The 20574-nt window shown below is 34.7% G+C and overlaps 1 protein-coding gene across 1 annotated transcript; it reads left to right on the top strand.

The window, feature by feature from the left end:
• The first annotated feature begins 5730 nt into the window (after positions 1 to 5730).
• Positions 5731 to 20018, top strand: NPY (neuropeptide Y). The gene is made up of 4 exons (XM_026678042.2): positions 5731 to 5956; positions 7859 to 8046; positions 16983 to 17063; positions 19747 to 20018. The coding sequence occupies exons 2-4, from the start codon at positions 7859 to 7861 to the stop codon at positions 19769 to 19771; spliced, it is 294 nt and encodes a 97-aa protein (XP_026533827.1). The 5' UTR covers positions 5731 to 5956; the 3' UTR covers positions 19772 to 20018.
• Positions 20019 to 20574: the final 556 nt, after the last annotated feature.

Genomic DNA, 20574 nt, shown 5'->3' with positions numbered 1-20574 from the left:
CCCAATTCCATTTTAAAGCTATTCAAGGAAATGGCCATTAGCACATCTTGTGATAATGAGTTTCACGGGTTAATTTTCTTTCTTCCCAGTGCATTAAATCCTTTCTCTTATCCCATCTCCAGCCTGTGGAAGAAGAAAAGGCAGTGTATATATGTTTGTGTGTTTCTATATGCGGAACAAAATGGCTGATATATGCACCTGGGGACCAATTAATGGGGGTACTTTATTTTACAGGCAATTAATTTTAATCAGTAGTTATTACTTCAATTATTTTGAAGTATTTTTTTTTGTCCTGTGCTTTTTTGGCAGATACACACAGATCCATGAGACATTTACTAGGGAGATGGAAATCTCCAGGACTGGTTTTTGCTGGAGTTGGGAATTTTGGAATAAAAGATGAGGAAGCTGAACTCTCAGTAAGGCTTTCCTACAACTTACTTACTTAGTTCCTCCCTCCCTCCCTCCCTCTTTCTTTCTTTCTTTCTTTCTTTCTTTCTTTCTTTCTTTCTTTCTTTCTTTCTTTCTTTCTTTCTTTCTTTCTTTCTTTCTTTCTTTCTTTCTTTCTTCTTTCTTTCTTTCTTTCTTTCTTTCTTCTTTCTTTCTTTCTTTCTTTCTTTCTTTCTTTCTTTCTTTCTTTCTTTCTTTCTTTCTTTCTTTCTTTCTTTCTGACATCTTGCCCAAAGGCAATTCTTATGACATTTCATCCTTTTAACAACTCTTTTTGCTATAAATTAATCCATCTAAGGTCATTGTAATGTAGCATCATGTTCCATTAAGTTTTTAAAAATGGGAAAAATATATTGACCTTTTTGGTGTGTCCTAAATTTGGGATTTAAGCATGGATAACAGGAAGTTGGATGATAGGATAATCAACATAAATAACTACAAATTGGCTTTAAAAAAATGTCACTTTCATTCTAAACAGTTTCTCCCTTTCCATATCTATTATCACAAATCACCTTAATCATATATCAACCCTTTGATATATTTTACCAAATTAACACAATCCTTACTTCTGCCAAAAATATTCTGTAGATCACATCAGTTGGCTCAAGCTACCATGTTTTGAAAACTACAGGCATACCTCAGTACTCAAGTACTCAGTGCTTTGAAATTTATTGAATTTGGTACTTAACACATTTTGATATGAAAATTTTGTTCCAGTTTGTCTGATACTTGACATGCAAGCTAGAGCTTGTCAGTGTTGGCTGCCTGGTGATGCACTACCATTTTCAACTGAAACAAAGGGTGATGCATTAGCCACATGGTTTGTTTGGTACTTTTTTTTAGTATTCGTCATTTCTCCTAGAACAAATTGATGATTACCGAGGTAGCACTGTATCATTTTGAACACATTATGTGAAGACCCAGGTCCGTTGAAAAGTCCAAATTTCTGGGAAAGGTAGGATGGTAGAAAAGGAGTGAATGTGGATGAATTCAATTAGTGCACCAATGGAAGGTTTGACTGAGGACAAATTTCCATAGAAAAAATTGATCTACAGTATATGATCACTAAGAGTTGATACTAACATTGATGATACACATCAGTCAAGATCAAGCTGCTGACAATAAGAAATTATAGTAAACTCTACTATAAACCTCTTCTGAAGTAATGAGGTTGAAAATAGGAAACGTGTGAATCTCTTCATATATTGCTGGATTATATTATATTTAGCTATATGCTGGTGAAAACTAGGTTCTAACACTGGAATGTCATTAATGGTCTATTGAGGGAATTTTAACTACATGCAATAGCAATAGCACTTAGACTTTTATACTGTTTCCTAATGCTTTACAGACCTCTCTAAGTGGTTTACATAGTATATTTCCCTGATCAATCTGGGTCCTCATTTTACCGATCTCAGAAAAATGGAAGGCTGAGTCAACTTTGAGCTGCTCAGAATCGAACTCTTGGATTAAGCAATGAGTCTCCCCGCAATACTGCATTCTAACCACTGCACCACCATAGCTCTGAATGACTTAAGTTTACTGATGCATGAATAATTTGAATTAAATCCCACAATCTATGGGGTTTATTCCCAAATACTCATTCATAACATTATATTAACTAGCAAAAGTGGTATTTTTATTGGAATGAAAGGTTCTCCTTTTGTCACATAACAATAATAATTAGTTATAGTTATTCAAACATTTGGAAAATAGTTTAGTTTGCAATCAAAAACTGTATCTGGTTCTTCTTGGAATATCTAATCATCTGCAAATGCAATGAGTGCAATAAAAAGAAATTTAGTGTCCTATTTCAAGTTTTACATTCATGTTACCTCAAATTTTTGCAAGAAAACATAAATCTTTTCTTTAATGTGCAAAGGTGAGAAGATCTGAAATGCTCATTATATTATAGTTATAGTAAATATAAAAGTAGCAGGTGGGTTATGATTGAGCACATTGGTGGAATTCCAAAGTCACTTGGCCTTACCTGGTGAGGCAACAGGCAGCAACCAACAGGGTATATTGTTTAGCTTTAGTTTGTCAGGATTCCATTTCTGGATTTGAAATTTATCACAATGCTCATGGAATGACTGACTTCTCAATTTCAAGATCAGTGTTGACAGAAAAATAGAACGAAGGCCTCTAGAGATGCTACCTCCGAGGGACCAGACAGAATGCAAATTCTTACTGCACTCCTGCAGAAACTACCCCTTTGAAGTGTACAGCCTATGGGAGCCTGATCCCCTGTCAAATGTCATCTCTCCTGACTTTTTGGGATCTATTCCAGACCTTCATGTATCCCACTGTGTTGCACAATAGAACCCAGCCATATCACCCAGGGACCTTTCAATGTTGGGTTCCCTGAAAGGCAGGGTTGAGAATGTAGTTACACACATCTGGGAACAGTCAAAACAGATGAAAGCAGGGAGGCTAGTGGAAATGTGTTCAAGACCTATCCTGCCTCAAAAGTTTGGATTCAATAGTTAAGTGTCTATGGAGATTCTCAGCCATCCAGGTTATAGTTGTCCCAAAGGTGCTTTTTTCTTGTTTTTTTATTTATTTTATTTTGTCAAACGGTTATGAATATTCAAAATGGATACAAATAAGAAAAAAAAAGAAACAGTAGGACAGGGACGGTAGGCACATTGGTGTGCTTATGCACGCCCCCTACAGACCTCTTAGGAAAGGGGTGAGATCAATAGTAGACAGTCTAAGGTTAAAGTTTTTGGGGTTTGGGGAAGAAACCAAAGAGTCAGGTAAAGTATTCCAGACATTGACCACTTTGTTGCTGAAGTCGTATTTCCTGCAATCAAGTTTGGTGCAGTTTACCTTGAGTTTGTATCTATTGTGTGCTCTTGTATTGTTGTGGCTGAAGTATTCATTGACAGGTAGGACATTGCAATATATAATTTTATGTACTATACTTAGATCGAACCGAAGGCGGTGTAGTTCTAGGTTGTCTGGGTCTAAAATTTCAAGTCTGGTGGCATAAGATATTCTGCAACGATTAGAGGAGTGGAGAACTCTTCTTGTGAAATATTTCTGGACTTTCTCAATTGTATTAATATCAGATATGTAATTCAGGTTCCAGACTGATGAGCTGTATTCAAGTATTGGTCTAGCAAATGTTTTGTATGCTCTAGATAGTAGAGTGATATTACCAGAGAAAAAGCTACGTAGGATTAGGTTTACAACTCTTAATGCCTTTTTGGCTATGTAGTTACAATGGGCTCAAGCACTTAGATCATTTCAGATGAATACTCCAAGGTCCTTGACAAAGTTTGGTCATCAACAAGGTCTTGACTATTCAGCTTGTATATTATTTTCTGATTTATTTTGCCAATATGTAAGACAGAGCATTTATTTGTTGAGATTTGAAGTTGCCATTTGTTTGACCATTCTGATACACAGTCGAGGTCTTTTTGAAGGCTAGCAGTATTGTCGGTGGTGTTGAATAGCTTTACATCACCAGCGAAAAGAATGCAGTTGCTCTTAATATGATCACAGAGGTCATTTATGTAGAGTATGAAGAAAGTTGGTCCTAGAATGCTGCCTGGGGGACACCACTGTTGACAGGTACAGAATTTGATAGGACACTCCAATTTTGACCATTTGTTGCCTGTTTGACTGGAATGCTTCTATCCAGTTATGCAGGTGTCCAGAGATACCATAAGATTTTAATTTTAGGAGTAGTTTATCATGTACCACTGAATCAAAGGCTTTGCAGAAGAAGTCTATGTAGATTGCGTCAGTTGCTTTGCCCTGATCAAGTTCCGTAGTCCATATGTTTTTGCAGTGTAAGAGTTGCAGATTACAGGATAGTTTTTTTCTGAAACCAAATTGTTTGTTAGAAAGTAGGTTGTTTGTCTCTAAATGGAGGATAATGGATTAGTTAATAATTGATTCAATGACTTTACAGATGATGCAACATAAAGAGATTGGTCTGTAATTTTCAACTAGGCTGGGGTCTCCCTTTTTGAAGATGGGGATGACCGTGGCCAGCGACCATAGGTTAGGCAAGGAGCTGGTCCTGAAAGATTTTTCAAAGATTATGCTTAGAGGTTCAGCTATGGCAGTTGATAGATTTTTTAAGAAGTGGGCAGATATTCCATCCGGTCCAATAGATAGGGATGGTTTTAGATTGAGTAATGCTTTTTCAACATTGTCTTCTGTAAAATCGATATGTATTAGATCATTGTAGTCTGTGATTCGACTAGGAAATATTGGGCATGATCCATTGCTGTTTACAAATACTGAGCCAAAGAATGTGTTAAAGAGGTTGGCTTTAATGGTGTCATCGTTGCAGTCTTTACCATTAGGTCCTTTCAGGGGTGGGATGGACCTTGAGTCTTTTGTTATTTACAAAGTTGTAGAAAGCGTGGGTGGAAATGGTGCGTAGAAGGTTTTCCTCTTGTTTAATGTGATAATTGGTGCATTCAGTCTTTATCTGGAGGCATAAATTTTTGTATCGGCTTTTAAAGTTGGCAACATGACCAGATTTGTTTTTCCGCCAAAGGGATTTCTTTTTGGATTGGAGCTTCCTTATTGTTATGGGTAATTTTTTTTTTCTGGTTTTGGGAGTTGTTATTGGTACATATAGTTTGATGACTCTTTTGACTTCAAGTAAAAATATGTTGTAATGGTCTTCAACAGTATTTCATCCAGTGAATAGAATTTGCCAATAAAGAGATGAGAGATCGTTGTCTAAGATCAAAGTTGCCTTTTTTGAAGTTATAATTGGGGATCCTGTTGTTATGGTGATTTTTGTGAGGATGTATGTTGAGACAAAAGTCAACCATGCTGTGGAAAAGGGTTCATTAATTTGTAGTCTGTAAATTGAATTCAAACTGTTGCAGAAGATGAGATCAAGGCAGTTGTTAAGTCTGGTGTTATTGGCTACTAGTTGTTCCAGTCCCAGATTTGTTACAGCATTGTAGAAGTTTGCATATATGCGTTCGGTTGTACATTCGTTTAGGATCCAGTTAATACTAATAATAAAGTCCAGTTAATACAGTTAATAATTTATTTGAAGACGTTTTGCTTCTCACTTAAGAAGCTTCTTCAGCTCAACTGTTGGATTCAATAGTTCCCCAGAGAGAGCAGTGGATCTGCCGAAGCCTTAAGAAAATGTATCGCTCGGCAGAAAATCGGAGAAAAATATTTTTTTCGATTTGTTCGTTTCACTTAAAATTGTCCAATAGCGGCCGGGAGGAGAAGAGCCTCTGACTCAACAGCTTTGCGCCCCCTCCCAAGACAGCACCAAGAGCTGAAGCAGCCTCCAACGCCAAACGCGGGACAGAAGAAAACCGCGGGCGAGGAGGGGGGCGGATTTGAAGTCACCCATGCGCGATCGCCCGAGGCCCCTCCTGCCTTCCGGAGGAGACATAAAATACCCTCGCCGAGGCGCGCAGCCCCACATTGAGAAAACTGAGCCATTGGTGAGGAAAAGCGGCCAATACCGATCCAGGAGAGGCAGAACAAGCGAGAGTCTCACACAACACAAAAGGTGAGCAGGCGCCTGTCCCGAATCTCACCGCTTTCTTTTCGCCCCTTTCTTCTCCTTTATAGGAAGAGTCGCGTCTACTCGCGGGAAATTCGATCGGATTGAGTTTCCCCGATGCCTACTACCTTTTCTGTCCCCTTTGGGTTCCTTCAGACCGAGGGCTCCTCCTTTTCTTCAGCAACCAGTTCCTTCTGAGAAAAGCTGCTTTCCATCCAGCGCCGCTTTATTGCCCTTTGAAAGTTCGCCACTTTTTCCCGCGCAATGCTGCGGTGGAAGAGTGCGGCTAAGTTCCTTTTGAACTTTTATCCCCGCCACTTAGCTTCACAGGACCCGGGTATTTAAGAAAGACGCGCCGCCTGCTCTTAATATACATTTATTTCCTCTAGTCTGAGACCTTAGTCATAGCAACTGGATTTCTTTTCTTTAGGTTTGAAACATTTCGCTGCTTATCCAAGGAGCTTCTTCTAACTGATTAGTTGGATAAGCAGCGAAATGTTTCAAACCCAAAGAAAAGAAATCCTGAGAATCTTCATCGATTTATTTCCACTTCTTTCCAGAGAAATATTCCCCTCCTCTTTTTTCTTTTCAGGAAATTGCAATTCCTTTGTTATCAGTAGTTCATGTGGAAAAGTTAAAATAATTTGAAAACAAGCCAACAAGTCCCAATAAAATAAACAAGACTTTCAAAAGAATGTAACATCTGGATTATATAATAATTTTGGATTATATTGGTTTCTATGTGGTTGGGGAAGAATTTGTTGGGCAGTTAGTGGTAAATCCACATCTGTTTTTCATCACAGGATCCCAGTGTTAATTTTTCCATTTTCACAGAGGAAGGATGTGTGTTGTGTGTGGAGAGTATTCAGACACAAATCCTAGAGCTAAGTTTTAAGCATTCCTGAATTAGGGGTGATTTGAGATTTTCAGTGCCTCATTGTTATGCATCTAATTTGGCACCAAGCTGCAAATTTAGCAAATTTTCAGCTGAATTTTATAAACAACATGTAAAAATTGGGCATTTTTTAAAAAAATGAAACTTATCCATAAGAAGATCTAGACAAATTCAGACAATATTTTTATTCTGTAATCCTGTGCCATATTGATGGAACATGGTAGGAAAGGTGATTCCATGATAGCAATACATTTAAACTTATACACCACTTCACAGTGCTTTACAGCCCTCTATAATGATGTTTGTTTGTAAACCTATTGTTTCTTCTATCCCATTTTTCTTTTTAGGGCAAATCCATTAATGAAGAAAAAGATGGAATAGCTGTACTTTGCCTTTTTGAGTGATATAATAGGGTGTAGACCTCCCAGTTTCCACAAAGGAAAAGGTTTTGAATATTTTAAAATAACAGCCATTACAAAAGGAAACAGGAAAGGAATGTCATACAAGTGCCTTCCTAAATTTCTCCTCAGAACATAATTTCATCCCTGCAGTTCAGAGGAATGATATTTTTCTTCTTTTTACTTAAATGAGATCTATACTGCTCATGAACCAAAATAACCTCATAGCAATTTGCAATGCATTAAAGCCAAACCACAAACAGGTTCCCTCTCCACATTAAATGATTAGGGGGGGGGGCTAGTATGCAAGCTAATAAGGTTACAGAAGCATTTCTCCAAGCAACAGAGGCAAATTTCCATCCATCCATCTTCTAGTTTTAGAAAGAGGCCTCTGGACAAATAATTTTATTTCTTTATTTATCTACTTATGTAGACTTATAAGCCAATCACAGATGGTGACTTGATAGAGCTGAATGAACTTCTTCTAAAAATCTTTGTGAGGGCAAGGGATTTGTAACCACACATCTTCCGTTCCTTTCTGAAGGAAAAAGAATAGAGAAATACTGAAATAATCCTTTGGTTGCCTCCTCCCTGCAATTTCCTGTTTTCCTACAGATGCAGGGGACCATGCGGTTGTGGCTTTCCATGATGACACTTGCCCTGTGCTTGCTGATCTGTCTGGGAACATTGGCAGAAGCTTATCCCTCTAAACCAGACAGCCCTGGTGAGGATGCACCTGCGGAAGATATGGCCAGGTACTACTCAGCATTGAGGCATTACATTAACCTCATAACACGGCAAAGGTAAGTGCCAGGGTAACATTCAACGTAAAAAAGGGGAGGGTTATGATAGGATTATTTATTGTATTTTTTAAATCTTGCATTGTCTTCATAAAGATTTTTTTTACCAATTTCCTCCATATAAGAAAATGAAAGAATTTGAACATAGTTCCATTTAGATCTTATATAACTTGTATTTCCTATTCAATTATGCAGAAAAAATGGAGAATTGTTCCAAATGTATGTTTCTCAAATGAAACTAGATTAGTTGTTCCTGGTGAAATTTCCTTCCTATGAAACTATGAAACACTGTTTTTCTCTGAAAACACTATTGACAAACAATGAGACTTCCCTGTTAACTTTGTCCTTTATTTTAAGGAATCTAGAGATTGCCAATCCTAACTGGTTGTATTCTTGAATTTTCTTTTCAGGTAAACTGTAATAAAAAGTTCAATACTATTGCAAACCAATATTCAAAACATGTGGCATTGATTTTATCTCAATGGTGGTGGAAATATATTAAGTGAGGCCCATTGTGGTCCATTGTTTTTTTTTAAAAAATAGGCATGGATCCGTTTTTCTCTCCAACAGCAGTGAGATAGAGCTGTAAATTTCACTATTCCTTCCCTCTCCCTTTCTTAATAACTTTGATTGTCCAATAATCTAAGCTGGGCTAGCATATGGAATAAAGAAAGTATCTTTGTATTGGGGGTCAAACTTGTGATGGATCTATGTATTTTCATTTACTTTTTTTGTAACAGCCTCCAGCCTCTGCAGCCTCCCTGATTTATACTGGAATTAGATTCTTCCAATGGGACTTTTTTCAGATTAGGAAGTATGAATAGCTAGGTAGCTTCTGAATGTGGAAAGATACACTGTACAACAATAAAAAGCATCACCTAAAATCAGTCACCTTGCAATTATTAAAGACTTAAATTATCCTTTAATAATTTTCAAAGCAACAAAGTATAAGGTAGAAAATAGAGGATATTTCAAGGAAAAAAGAGTTATATAAACCCTGTAATAGTTCTATTATTACTTTTCGTTAATCTATCTGATTTTGTTAATCTTGCTCAAATCACGATGCATAGCTGTTTGACTCTAAGCATGCACTATCAGAAGGAAGAAAATCAATCTTATATCATGATGAAATGCAACCCTTTTTTATAGCTTATGCTTTTGCCAGTTGGAGTTCATTCTATCAACTTTCTAGACCATAAACATGTATGCAATAATAAATGTGTTATTCTTTATGGTGGTTGTAAGACTGTTGTCTTTACTGCAACAGGCTAACAGAGTGCCCATTCTTAAGAATGTAGAAAAAGATCAGATTTTTTATTTGTTCTTGCTTGACCTCACTTTGCCATCATCAGCCCAATGTGGAGCTGTCACTATAAATGGAGTTTGAACTTTTGAAAATAAAAGTGAATGGCATTTGAGCCTATCAATCCTAAGCAAACATTCTTACGAGAAAAAAGCAAAGAGATCAAGAAGAATTTTGTGTGTTCATATTGTGGAAATAAAGAATAAGATCCTGCTTTATCTAAAATTTTCAGATGCAAGTATGTTGTAGATGAGGAACTATGACCCTGATACTGAGCATTGGTTGGAGAGATTATTTTAATGAATGTAGCAGTGCTGAGGTACATTGCTTAAATTTTTTTCAACGAAGTTGAATACTGGCACTCAGGAGACCATATGAATAAAGGCAGCTCATGGACTGTATACCCCCATCTCTGTTCTCTAAGTTGATCCTGCTCCCACACTTTTATCTATGAATTTCTGTGTACCACTTTCTTTTTTTAGGAAGTAAATATGAAGATAAAAATTAAACAAATAAAAATTGTTATCTAACCTCTCCACAATTTTGGCTTGATCAGCAGATCCCCACCCAATTTTTTTTACTATGTAACAGGAGAAAAACCTCAAATAATTCTAACAGTTATAGTCAAAAGTGGCAGAAACAAATGGGAACTATGTCAGATCTTAGCATTGTAAGAATCTTAAGGAATTTTATATGTGAATGATAACTCTTAAGGCTTGCATTTTAAGACCGGGCAGAAAGTTTTTCTTGCTCATTTTGGGCACCCAGTCTTTACATAATTTTCTGGGAATGTTTCAGTAGACACAATGTGTAAATAGACTTCTTAGTACATATATTCACACTTGTATCATTAATAGTGAATCTCTGTATGCCAAAATGTTATTTAACTATTTATATAAAACTATTTGTATATCACAGAAATTAATCAACTGAAAGCATTCCTATAAAAAATTTTTTAAATCTTTTTATAACACTTGACTTGTGTCTGTGTTTGTGTATAAAAAGACTATATAAAATGGAGCCAATAGATCCTATGGACTGAACGATTCAAATGGGACACCATCTTTGCTTAAATAACTGCTTAAGGGCATTTTTATCTTAAAAGTGTCTGGATTTCCTATTATACATTTGCTGGATAGTGTGGATTCTTCATTGCAAAAAGAGAAATATAGGTAGTCCTTGACTTACAACCATTTGTTGAGTCACTGTTAATGTTACAATGGCACCAAAACAGCAATTTATGATCATTTTTCATACTTACGACTGTTGCAGAATTCCCATGGTCAGGTGATCAAAATTCAGCACTTGGAAACTGGTGTTATTTATGATGATTTCAGTGCTTGGGGTCCTTTTGCAAACTTCTGACAAGGAAAATCAATGGGGAAGCCAGATTCACTTAACAACTGGATTACTTAACAACTGTAATAATTCACATAACTGTGGCAAGGAAGTTGTAAAATTGGCAAAATTAGTGTCCTGCCTAGCGACAGGAATTCTTGTTTCAATTTTGGTCATAAGTTGAAGGTTACCTATTCAATGTCAAAAATGTGATGTTATTTGCATATAAATTTTACATGCTATTTACACATAAAATACACCTATAATTTATTAGAATTGAAATTTAAATACAATACTTTGTGACGGAGATTAATCAGTTGATTTATACACTATCCCTTTCAATTGATTGTAGAGGTGCAACTTCCATGCCCATTTTCTCCCTTATGATTCTATTTCCTTAAAATAAACATGGATTGGACAGCCTGTCAAATAAAAGTTAGAATTCAAAGGATGCTACAAGGAAGGGCATACATGCTGCATGTATTTATTAGTGAATAAATGTCACTTTAAAGGATTGAGATTAAGTCATAACAAGAGTAGACCCATTCAAATCAGAGATTTCTGAACAGTTCACTCTAGAGAAATCAATCAAGATTTAAACTGTTGGATGTATTTTTTAAAATGGCTATCATGTTTTATATATTTTTCTGAGATTTCCAAGTTTTAATTAAAAAGTAGACTGCGTATTGTAAAAGAATTAGTTGAGAAAAAGATCTTTAGATGCATATATATTGGAATTAACTTTTGAAGAAAAGTCTTAAGAAAAGAGAGGGAAACATACTAGATCTATGGATTATTTTAATATTTCAATGTTATAAATTAAATAATAGAAATGAAATTCAGAAGTAAAATCTCTCCCTTTTAATGTTTTAATACTATAATTCAACTGGATATGAGATATCCCATTTAGATCCAAGAACTGATTATAACATAGTCCAGTTGGACTCAACCACTAATTGATTTACAGTTCAGAACAAATAAGATTTTATTAGATTTTTTTTTACTTACTCTGGACTTTTAGACCAGAAAGAATTGAATTAGAAGCTTGGAGGATAATATTACTCATTGAAGTTGTTTTAGCAAACACATAAATGATTGTACAGTAAAATGGCTAAAAAGATTTCAGAAATTGAATTTAATTTTTTTTCTTTCAGCATTTTGGTCTATTTTTTATTAAAAGTTTTCTAAAGAGAAAGTAAAAAATAAATACAAATTAATATAAAGTTCAAAAAATAAATTGGACAGAATCTTTAACTTAAAAAGAAAAAAGATACTGAGAAATACTTTTGATCTTCTTTAAAGCAGCTGTATGTACAATTATAAATTTACTTCTTACCCTACAGTTACAACATAGCTCTCTTCTTTCTGTTATTCTAATCATTGAAATCTTAAATCATGTTCCCTTTTTTTTGGTTTCACAATGTATAAGGGATTTCAAGTCAAAAATAAATGTAGATACTGTCTTTTCTCAGATCCAAGAAGTCAGAACCCAGCAAGTTCTGTCATCTTGACCAACCATTCCTCCATTGTGCTAATGCTGAATCTTTCCATCTTTGTGCATACAATAATCTTGCTGAAGTTATATTTTGCAAAAACAAAGTTCCATTACATTTTTCCAAAGCATTTTTAATGGCCCAGAATTGAAGCAAGGCTATTCTATAGACCAATATATCATGCATGAAACAGCAAACAATTCCTATAAAGTATTGTCATTTTCCAATCAGCAGTTATTGCTCTCTGTAGCCATACTCTGGTTCTTGTATTATGTTGTTGTACATGAATATAAAACAAATCAGAATTGTTTCTTGGATAGGATAGTTCTACACAAATGCAAACATAAGAAATTGATTGTGATGTTTTAAAATGTTAAAGTATACATGTAAGAAGATCCCTTTTATCACTATGATGGCCTTCACTGGTGCTGAACCTTGATTATTTAATAAGCCACTATGCAAGGTTTGCACAGAACTACAATACAAAGCAGCATACCATGCAATGACTTGCTTGAAATATGTGAATTCTGCTTGATTACACTTAAAATTATATCTAGAACAAATATTGAAATAAAATTCTTAATTGTGGGTTTTTGATGCCTCTTCTGCTTCTTACAATGAAGTTATCAATATATGTTGCAGTTGGGGGTTTTGTTTTTCATAGGGCTTGTCACAACTTGATCACAATTTGGGCTGATACAGAGTGACTGATTCAAGATCATGCAGCTGGTTTTAAATTATACTTCAGGTTTACTTCTGTTGTTGCTTGGTCAATGACAACAGAGGTGGAAGAGATCAGAAGGATGCCATGAAGTGATCTTTGAATAGTTTCCCCCATCACAGTCTTGATCTAAGGATACAAAGGCAGTCTTTCAAACTGATGATCCATCAGTTTGTAATGAAATGTCCAAAAGTATTCAAGGTTAATTTTTCAACATCACCAGCTCTTCTGTATGAGAGGACATTCCTAATATTTTCTGAAATATTATCTACAATTTATATCATTTGAGTTTAATAAGATACATCATTATTATTACGTTTGATAAAACGTTAAGTACCATGAGTAAGATGGGCAGCCAATAAAATTTACAAACAAATAAATAAATAAATAAATAAATGGAAAAAGAAGAGAAAGAAGAAAAAAGTATAATTGATCATAGACCAGTGCCTGCCTTGTTCTATTTTTGGATGGACTGAGAGTTTTAAGACATGAACAGGCCTATTAGGTAGAGAGTAATATTGCATCACGGTTCTTCCAAAAGTGGCTGGAAAGTTGAAAGTAAGCTTTTGTCATTATTCTATTTTAAAAAATATAAATTCCAGCTGCTAAAATAATTTTTTGTTTATCAGAGTTATATAGATCTGTACATAGAGATTTCTAGAAAACAGAAAATAAATATGTTATAACAAAAATGTTCTTCTAGCTGTATAAGTTAGAAATAAAACCAAGCAAAGCCAAACTGTGTAGAAGTATCTAATGGCATGTGTAATGAATCCTCAAATAAAAACCCTAGCAAAGTGTTCTGATGTTCCTGTACAGGAAACTTCTACAGAACAACTAAATCTGGTATATTCCAGTTCACAAAAGAAGCAATAGTACCCTTGTAATATGTGTGTGTGTGTGTGTGTGTGTGTATGTATGGCAGGAACTTTTTATCAGGCTAGATAAAATTAAATTATTGTAAACTTTAAGAATGCTGCAGTTAAGTCAGTTAAGAAAAATAACTGAATTAATGAAAAATCACTGTTACACTGAACACTCACTTTGAAAAAAATCCTTGAAATTGAACTAATTTATATTCAGTAGCATGAAATACTTTGTTTAGTTTAGATGAGAAAAAATAAAATCTGTAAAAAATGCAACAATGTGCATTCCAACTGCTACTGATAGAAAGAACACGTTTACAGGAAAGCATCCTGTGTGTAATAAGCAATTTCCATGTGTTAAGATTTACATGTAGAAATTCTCTGAGAAAAGGAATGTACAATTTCTTAAATAAAGAATAAAGTAGCAAATATAGAGCAAAATGAGTACAAAAATCTGAAAGAAAATTATTATCTAAACTTTTAATCAGTATGTTTCCTGGCTCTGTAGAACAGGAGGTGGGGGAGAATTTCTGCTAAGTTTCAAACAGTCTATTCTTTTCTCCTCTTTTGAAAAAAAAAACAAAAAAGCCCATCATTTGCTGACTTGAGATTGGCAGATTCTAAGTGTTTCTCACTGTGGGAAAGAATTTTGGGGGGGAAGGATTCATGCCCAGGATTGTTTGACCCTCTGACACACTCTTATGCATCTGTAGGATTCAGAGCATTCTTCCTGATCTGTGTCTAACTGATCAGTTTGGAAACTAACTTAATACTAATAAGAAACATCTGGCAAATCATGTCAGGCTAGAGTCTGTATTCTATCACCCTCACCACAGATATTAGCAAGGATTTTGACAGATGAGTTTAAAAGCCAACTTTGTGATTAAACAATGAGAAATGAAATTACTGTTATGTTCCATGTCTTCTTGCAATGACACATTAGCTTTTCCATTCTTTGGGGTGGGGGGGGATGACTTTTCATATTGTTTTCCAAAAGACATAATGTTGAAAAACACAATTATAGTGGGTAAAATGTTAGCAATTCAATGTAATTATTTTCTATGCCCATAGTCTTTTTCTTTAATAGCTCTAAAGCTTCCAGAAAGCAGCTTCGACAGATGAGAGACTCTGGACTCTTAAGACTAATATGAGATTCTTGAGAAAGAAAAATTCAGAACTAATTTTTACTTTGTAGCAGCAGCTACAAAGCTTGTCAGCATTCATCATTAACTTCTCTTTACCAAGACTCTCCTCTCGCATTTGCTAACTGAACAGAATGAGCTTCACATATTTTGAGGCTATTGCATCTAATTCTCAACCTGGTACTTCTAAAATGATCCAAGTTGACATGGAACAGTGGAAATAAATGTCTACCACATGCAAAAGGTACCAGATTTGGTGAAGCCTGCCTAATTAGTAGATTGAATATTAAGCACATTTTTGTCATGTGGGATACAGATGTTTTAGTGCCAGCTCCTATCAGTCACCAACTATATTTACAAAAATGTCCTGATTTCTTGATAATATACAGCTGAGATGGTATATTTTACAAATGTATTTATCTGATTTCTTGATAATGAGCAGACACATGAGCATTTTTAAATTTTGAGTGAGTAAATTATCCTTATGCATAGTGAGTTTATATGCAAAGAAGTCTTTAAACCATCAAGTCATCATGCTGTACTAGTAATATTGCATAAATATATCTCCATTAAAATCCATCAATATAGTAAAAATATGTTACCATGTTCTAGTTTTTCCTCTTCCAAATATAAACAATGGATTTAACTCTTGAAGGATACATAATAAAAATGACACTCTTAAGGAATCTATTTTTATTTTGCTTTCTTGCTTTGGATGAAGAAGAAATGTTGTCTTAAAACTGCAAGAGTAGAGCTGCTTAAATAAAATGATTTGAGCTCAGTTTCAGGCATGTGAGAATGCCAGTTTTGCTCAAACTATTTAGTTATAGAAAATAAATCTTTTCTTTTTAAACACATCTTATTAACTGAATCCAATAAATCCTTTGTTATAGTTACATTTCTTTAAAATAAATAGAATCCCTGGACATTATTATTAAATTTCTCTGCTGCTTAAGGTAGGTCCACTGGTCCATATTTTGGGAAAGACATGCAGAAACAAGCCACAGGCCATTCTAGATTAATATTTGAATCAGCTGTATAATGAAATAAAATACCGTGTTTGCAATTTAATAATGCAGCTGGTTCTCTTCACATTCTTTATGAAAGACACACTTTGGCTTTTGAAGTTTTAGAGAAACACTGAAAAATATCTTTGACTATACAAGTATGCATACAATTGCAACAAAAACAATATTTCTAAATCTAGATCTGCTGATATTTTGTAAGTTTTACTAGAACTTTCTTCTGCAGCAACTGAATAGTTTTTATTGCATATATTTTTCCCTTTTTCTTTCTCCTGACTTATAATACTTCTTTTTAAAAGTCTGTCTTTAAATTTTAATTCACTGTCCATAAAATGAGGTTCTGTAGGTTGCTTGGTCAAATGATATGCTGCAACTGCTGGGATAGATAGTAGCAGAAATATGCTATCTCTTTTTTTTTAAGGTAGAACAATTATTCTTTAGAAAAGTTAGCTTGATTCCTTCTCAGTTGTGTTTTATGGACACAATGATGATCGTTCTGTATCATTAAGCTTTTAATCATCATTTAATGTTTCATATCATTCTTAACTTTATCTTCTCATACTTAACTATTACCGTATTGTATAATACGGTATAATTATTTTCTGCCATACTGGCTGAAGTTGAAGAAGTTGTATTCCAGCATATCAGAAGATGCAACATTGGGGACAATTACTGAGTTCTGACCAGCAGTGTGTCTTCAAAGAGTTTTTTGAGTCCAGTATTCTTGGATTTTTTTATGTGCAGATGGCAGGATTAAATACAGATCCTTTGTTTAGAAAGCTTATGTATTGTACCTTTGTGGATTACATGTGGGGGAGGGACAATGTTTAGATTGTGTTTTAATTTTCATTTAGTAGTTAAGCTGAATTGTTATTAATACTAGACCTTATATATTATATATTTTTCTTCAATTGATCTGTAAAACAGTATATATTATAATGGTTGGAATAATAAATATGCAATGGAATGTTGGTGACAATTGTGCATATTCATACTTGTTTGGTGCTTTAAAAAAAATCTAACAAATTTAATTTTTAAACTCATTTAACAGATATGGGAAACGATCCAGCCCAGAGACACTGATCACCGATTTTTTGTTGAGAGAAAGCACAGAAAACATTCCTAGATCTAGGTAATAGAAAAGTAACTTTCTGTAGTTTTTCTTGTAAGTTGCTTATAACTTCATTTGCACTGTAGACTACACTATATTTAATTTAAAGCCCAAGTTTTACATGGACAAATCTGGGATTTTACCAATTATGGAATGTTCAGTTCTGTATCAAACATTGAAGTATAACAAATCTTACTTGGTCTTTGAAAAGAAAAGAAAGGAAAAGAAAAGAAAAAGAAGGAACACGTCTCACTCCATTGGTCCTATAAAGCACTTGGTGCAAACATGTCACTGAAAATTCACTTCTTACATTCGCATTTAGATTCTTTTCCTTTGAACTGTGAAGGTGTGAGTGATGAGCATGGGGAGAGATTCCACCAGGATATTGCAGGCATGGGGAAAAGATATCAAGGAAATGGAGTCTATCCATGCTTGCCGATTACTGCTGGAATCTCCCTAGGGACAATCCTACTGCAGTTCACAAGAGAAAAGCCAAAAAGTGCAGTTTAGATACCGAATAAAAATGGAAGCTTGTTGTTTAATCTGATGTTAAAGCTTGTCAATTTTTCATGCAAAAAGCATTAAAATGTTACATGAAAAACCAATAAATGAATGGAAAGCTTATTATTATTGGTATCAATAAAAAGACAAATGTATAATGATTTGTGTTGGCACCATTCTCATTGCTATATCACATTTTGCAGAAAAGTTATGGAGCATAATTGCACATCTGCTTCGTAATCTTGAATTATTTTGATGCAATTTTGATCTGAAGCTTATCTTGGAAACTGGAACCAATTAGTACTCAGAACTTAATTTTTCTTTATTAGTGACCCAATTCTGACAAAATTAAGCTGCTTTCATTTCTGAGGCTTTCTCCTTGTAGATCAGTGTTATCTGAAAAGAGTTTTTTTCCACTACTAAGAAGAGAGAGATATCATCTCTTATTCAGAAATGCTTTAATTCCCAGCCATCTTAGATTCAAATGAAATTGCAGAAATGAACAACTTGCCTTCTTCAAATGCAGAATTTTAAAATTATTTCTAAATGGATATAGGCACAACAGATAAATGTCAGTGGTTTGGGGTAAAACTATAAATGTCAGACTATAGTAAATGTTGGCAGCTATCATTCTGCAGTTATTCTCTCTGAATACTCCCCCAGTTTCTTTCTTTTTTCTGCATGGGAAGAGATTCATGTTCTGGGATATATCCATTTTCTGTGTCTCCCCCCCCTTGCCCTTCTGTTTCCCCCCTTTCTTCTACACAAAGGCCATATCCCATAATAAATATGCATTCTTCATCCCTGTATATAAATGGGTATAAATTGATAAGGGTGCGACAAAGAATTCCTATTATGTAGAGGCAAGGAGAAAAAAAAACAGAAAATGGATGTATACCAGAAGAAAAGCCTCCATTATGTGTTTTTATAGACAGTAAGGCAAATGGTTGTTTTCAATAATTCCTCCATATCAGTTGCTGGCCAATGTAATCCTAAACAGATGAAAAAAATGTCCCTCTCCCCATTCTATCTGATATGATGGGATAGATTTGTATAAAGGTTATAACTCAGATCTGAGAAATGTGGCAGTAAGATTATGCTCAGTCACAGTCACGAAGTTTTCCCACTGCATTATTCAGTTGGTGAAACCTTATTCAGTTGAACAGAGCAATTACCTATCTTTGGATTTTCGACATCAGCACAAAAAAGTAAGAGCTAGACTATGTGTTATACACTTCCTATGTTTATAAAGTGAAATAATAGGAGGATCTTGATTGCAATTGATCCTTTCAATTGTACTTTCTTATTACTTTGCATATTGTTGACCCCCTTGATGTGGCCCTTGGAGCTATTCTGATCACAATCCCTTATTGGTTTGAAATAAAAGTTGATAACACACATACATAAAAACTGCTAAATGCTTTGCCTTGTTCTTCTTTTGTCAACTGAGTGTCCTTCATAAAATTTGGGACTTTAACTTCCAAATATTGAGAATATTTAATTATTCTGGCTCAGAATCCTGATAACTTGATTTCTAGTATACTTGGAAGGCCAAAAATTGAGGACTTATGTTATGTAATAGAATCCAAAAATTTAGCATCTATCTCAGAGAAGATGTTCAAACTGTCACGTAATTTCTTTGTACGTGTTGTACAATCTATCACGATGTGGACATAATTTATAGGCTGTTGGACACTTGCTTTCTCTCATATGATGAATCAGGAATAAGGAATCCATGTTCTCCATTTCCCTGGCTATTACCCATGCTGGCTGAAGCTGGTGGAACTGCAATCCAGCAACATTTATCAGTCAAAAATATCTCCATTTTTAATTTATTCACTGAGTCTAAATATAAAGTAACTTGCGTGACTAAATTCTCTTAAACTTACTGATACTTATTCCAGAGTAAGGAGCAGTAGGAAAATATAAAATAATATGTCTGAAATAATTCAATAGTTTTTACAGAATCATTATGCAAGTTATGTATAACTAAATAATACATTTTAAATATAAACATGATTCATTATATTGTTAGGATAATGATCCCGCATGCAAAAAAGAAAAACAGATAAGTTCTACTTATTAACACATGGCTAACAATTCAATTGCTTAATGAGTTTAAACCTAGCTATTTTCTTTAGTGGTTATAAAGCTTTTTAATTTTCTTGCAGAGACATCTGAATCTTTTCCTTTTTTGTTGTAGGTATGAAGATCCTGCAATGTGGTGATGGGTGTCACATCTCATACTTCTTTCCTGGTTTCCATTCCACATGCCATTGGTAGAAGATCAGTTGGAAGTCCACCCACCAGTGCATGCAGTCATTGTCCTGAATTCTGTAGGTTTTTTCTCCCTATTTGGTCCAGGGGCTCACTTTTAAGAATTGATTCCTATAACATTATTTATTTCATAACTCTTGCTGCCTATGACACAACTGAAAAAAAATAAAATTATGTGGAAAGTGCATATTTCTCTAATCTGTGTACAGAATATTATTTATTGTCTTGACAACTCTATATATTGTATCACTTTTATGAGAAGGAAAGAATCTATTAATATTCCAGTGGAATATTCCAACTAATTAAGAAATGCATGCTAATATCCTATTTTAAGATTATCTACAGGGAGGAGGGGGTGGAAGAAATAAGAAAACAGAAATATTTTTTTAAGAAAACATATATAATTAATTTGCAAAGATTAAACATTACTGCAGAATCTGTTATTTCTTAGTAGAATATAGCCTGTCACCAATAGGTCCAAACTTTGTGGGTCCACATGGAAGAACATCTCTCCAGTGCTACTGAGAACTGAGAATAGCCTATCAGCTTTCTTGCCAGCCAAGTTGTCCCTGCCATAGTCAGAATCATGGCATAGTGGCTGACAGTGCTACTTTGCTGTATTCACACCAGAGGTGGTATTCAGCCAGTTCTGAGAGGTTCTAGAGAACTGATAGCAGAAATTTTGAGTAGTTCGGAGAACCAGTCAATACCACCTCTGGTTGGCCCCGCCCCCATCTATTCTCTGTCTCCCGAG

The sequence above is a fragment of the Notechis scutatus genome, chromosome Z (assembly GCF_049901735.1).
Source record: "Notechis scutatus isolate UNSWTSFEM ecotype Mainland chromosome Z, rNotScu1.2, whole genome shotgun sequence".
Lineage (NCBI taxonomy): Eukaryota > Metazoa > Chordata > Lepidosauria > Squamata > Elapidae > Notechis > Notechis scutatus.
Note: the sequence above shows the minus strand (reverse complement) of the source record. Positions and strands in the feature narration are given on the sequence as shown.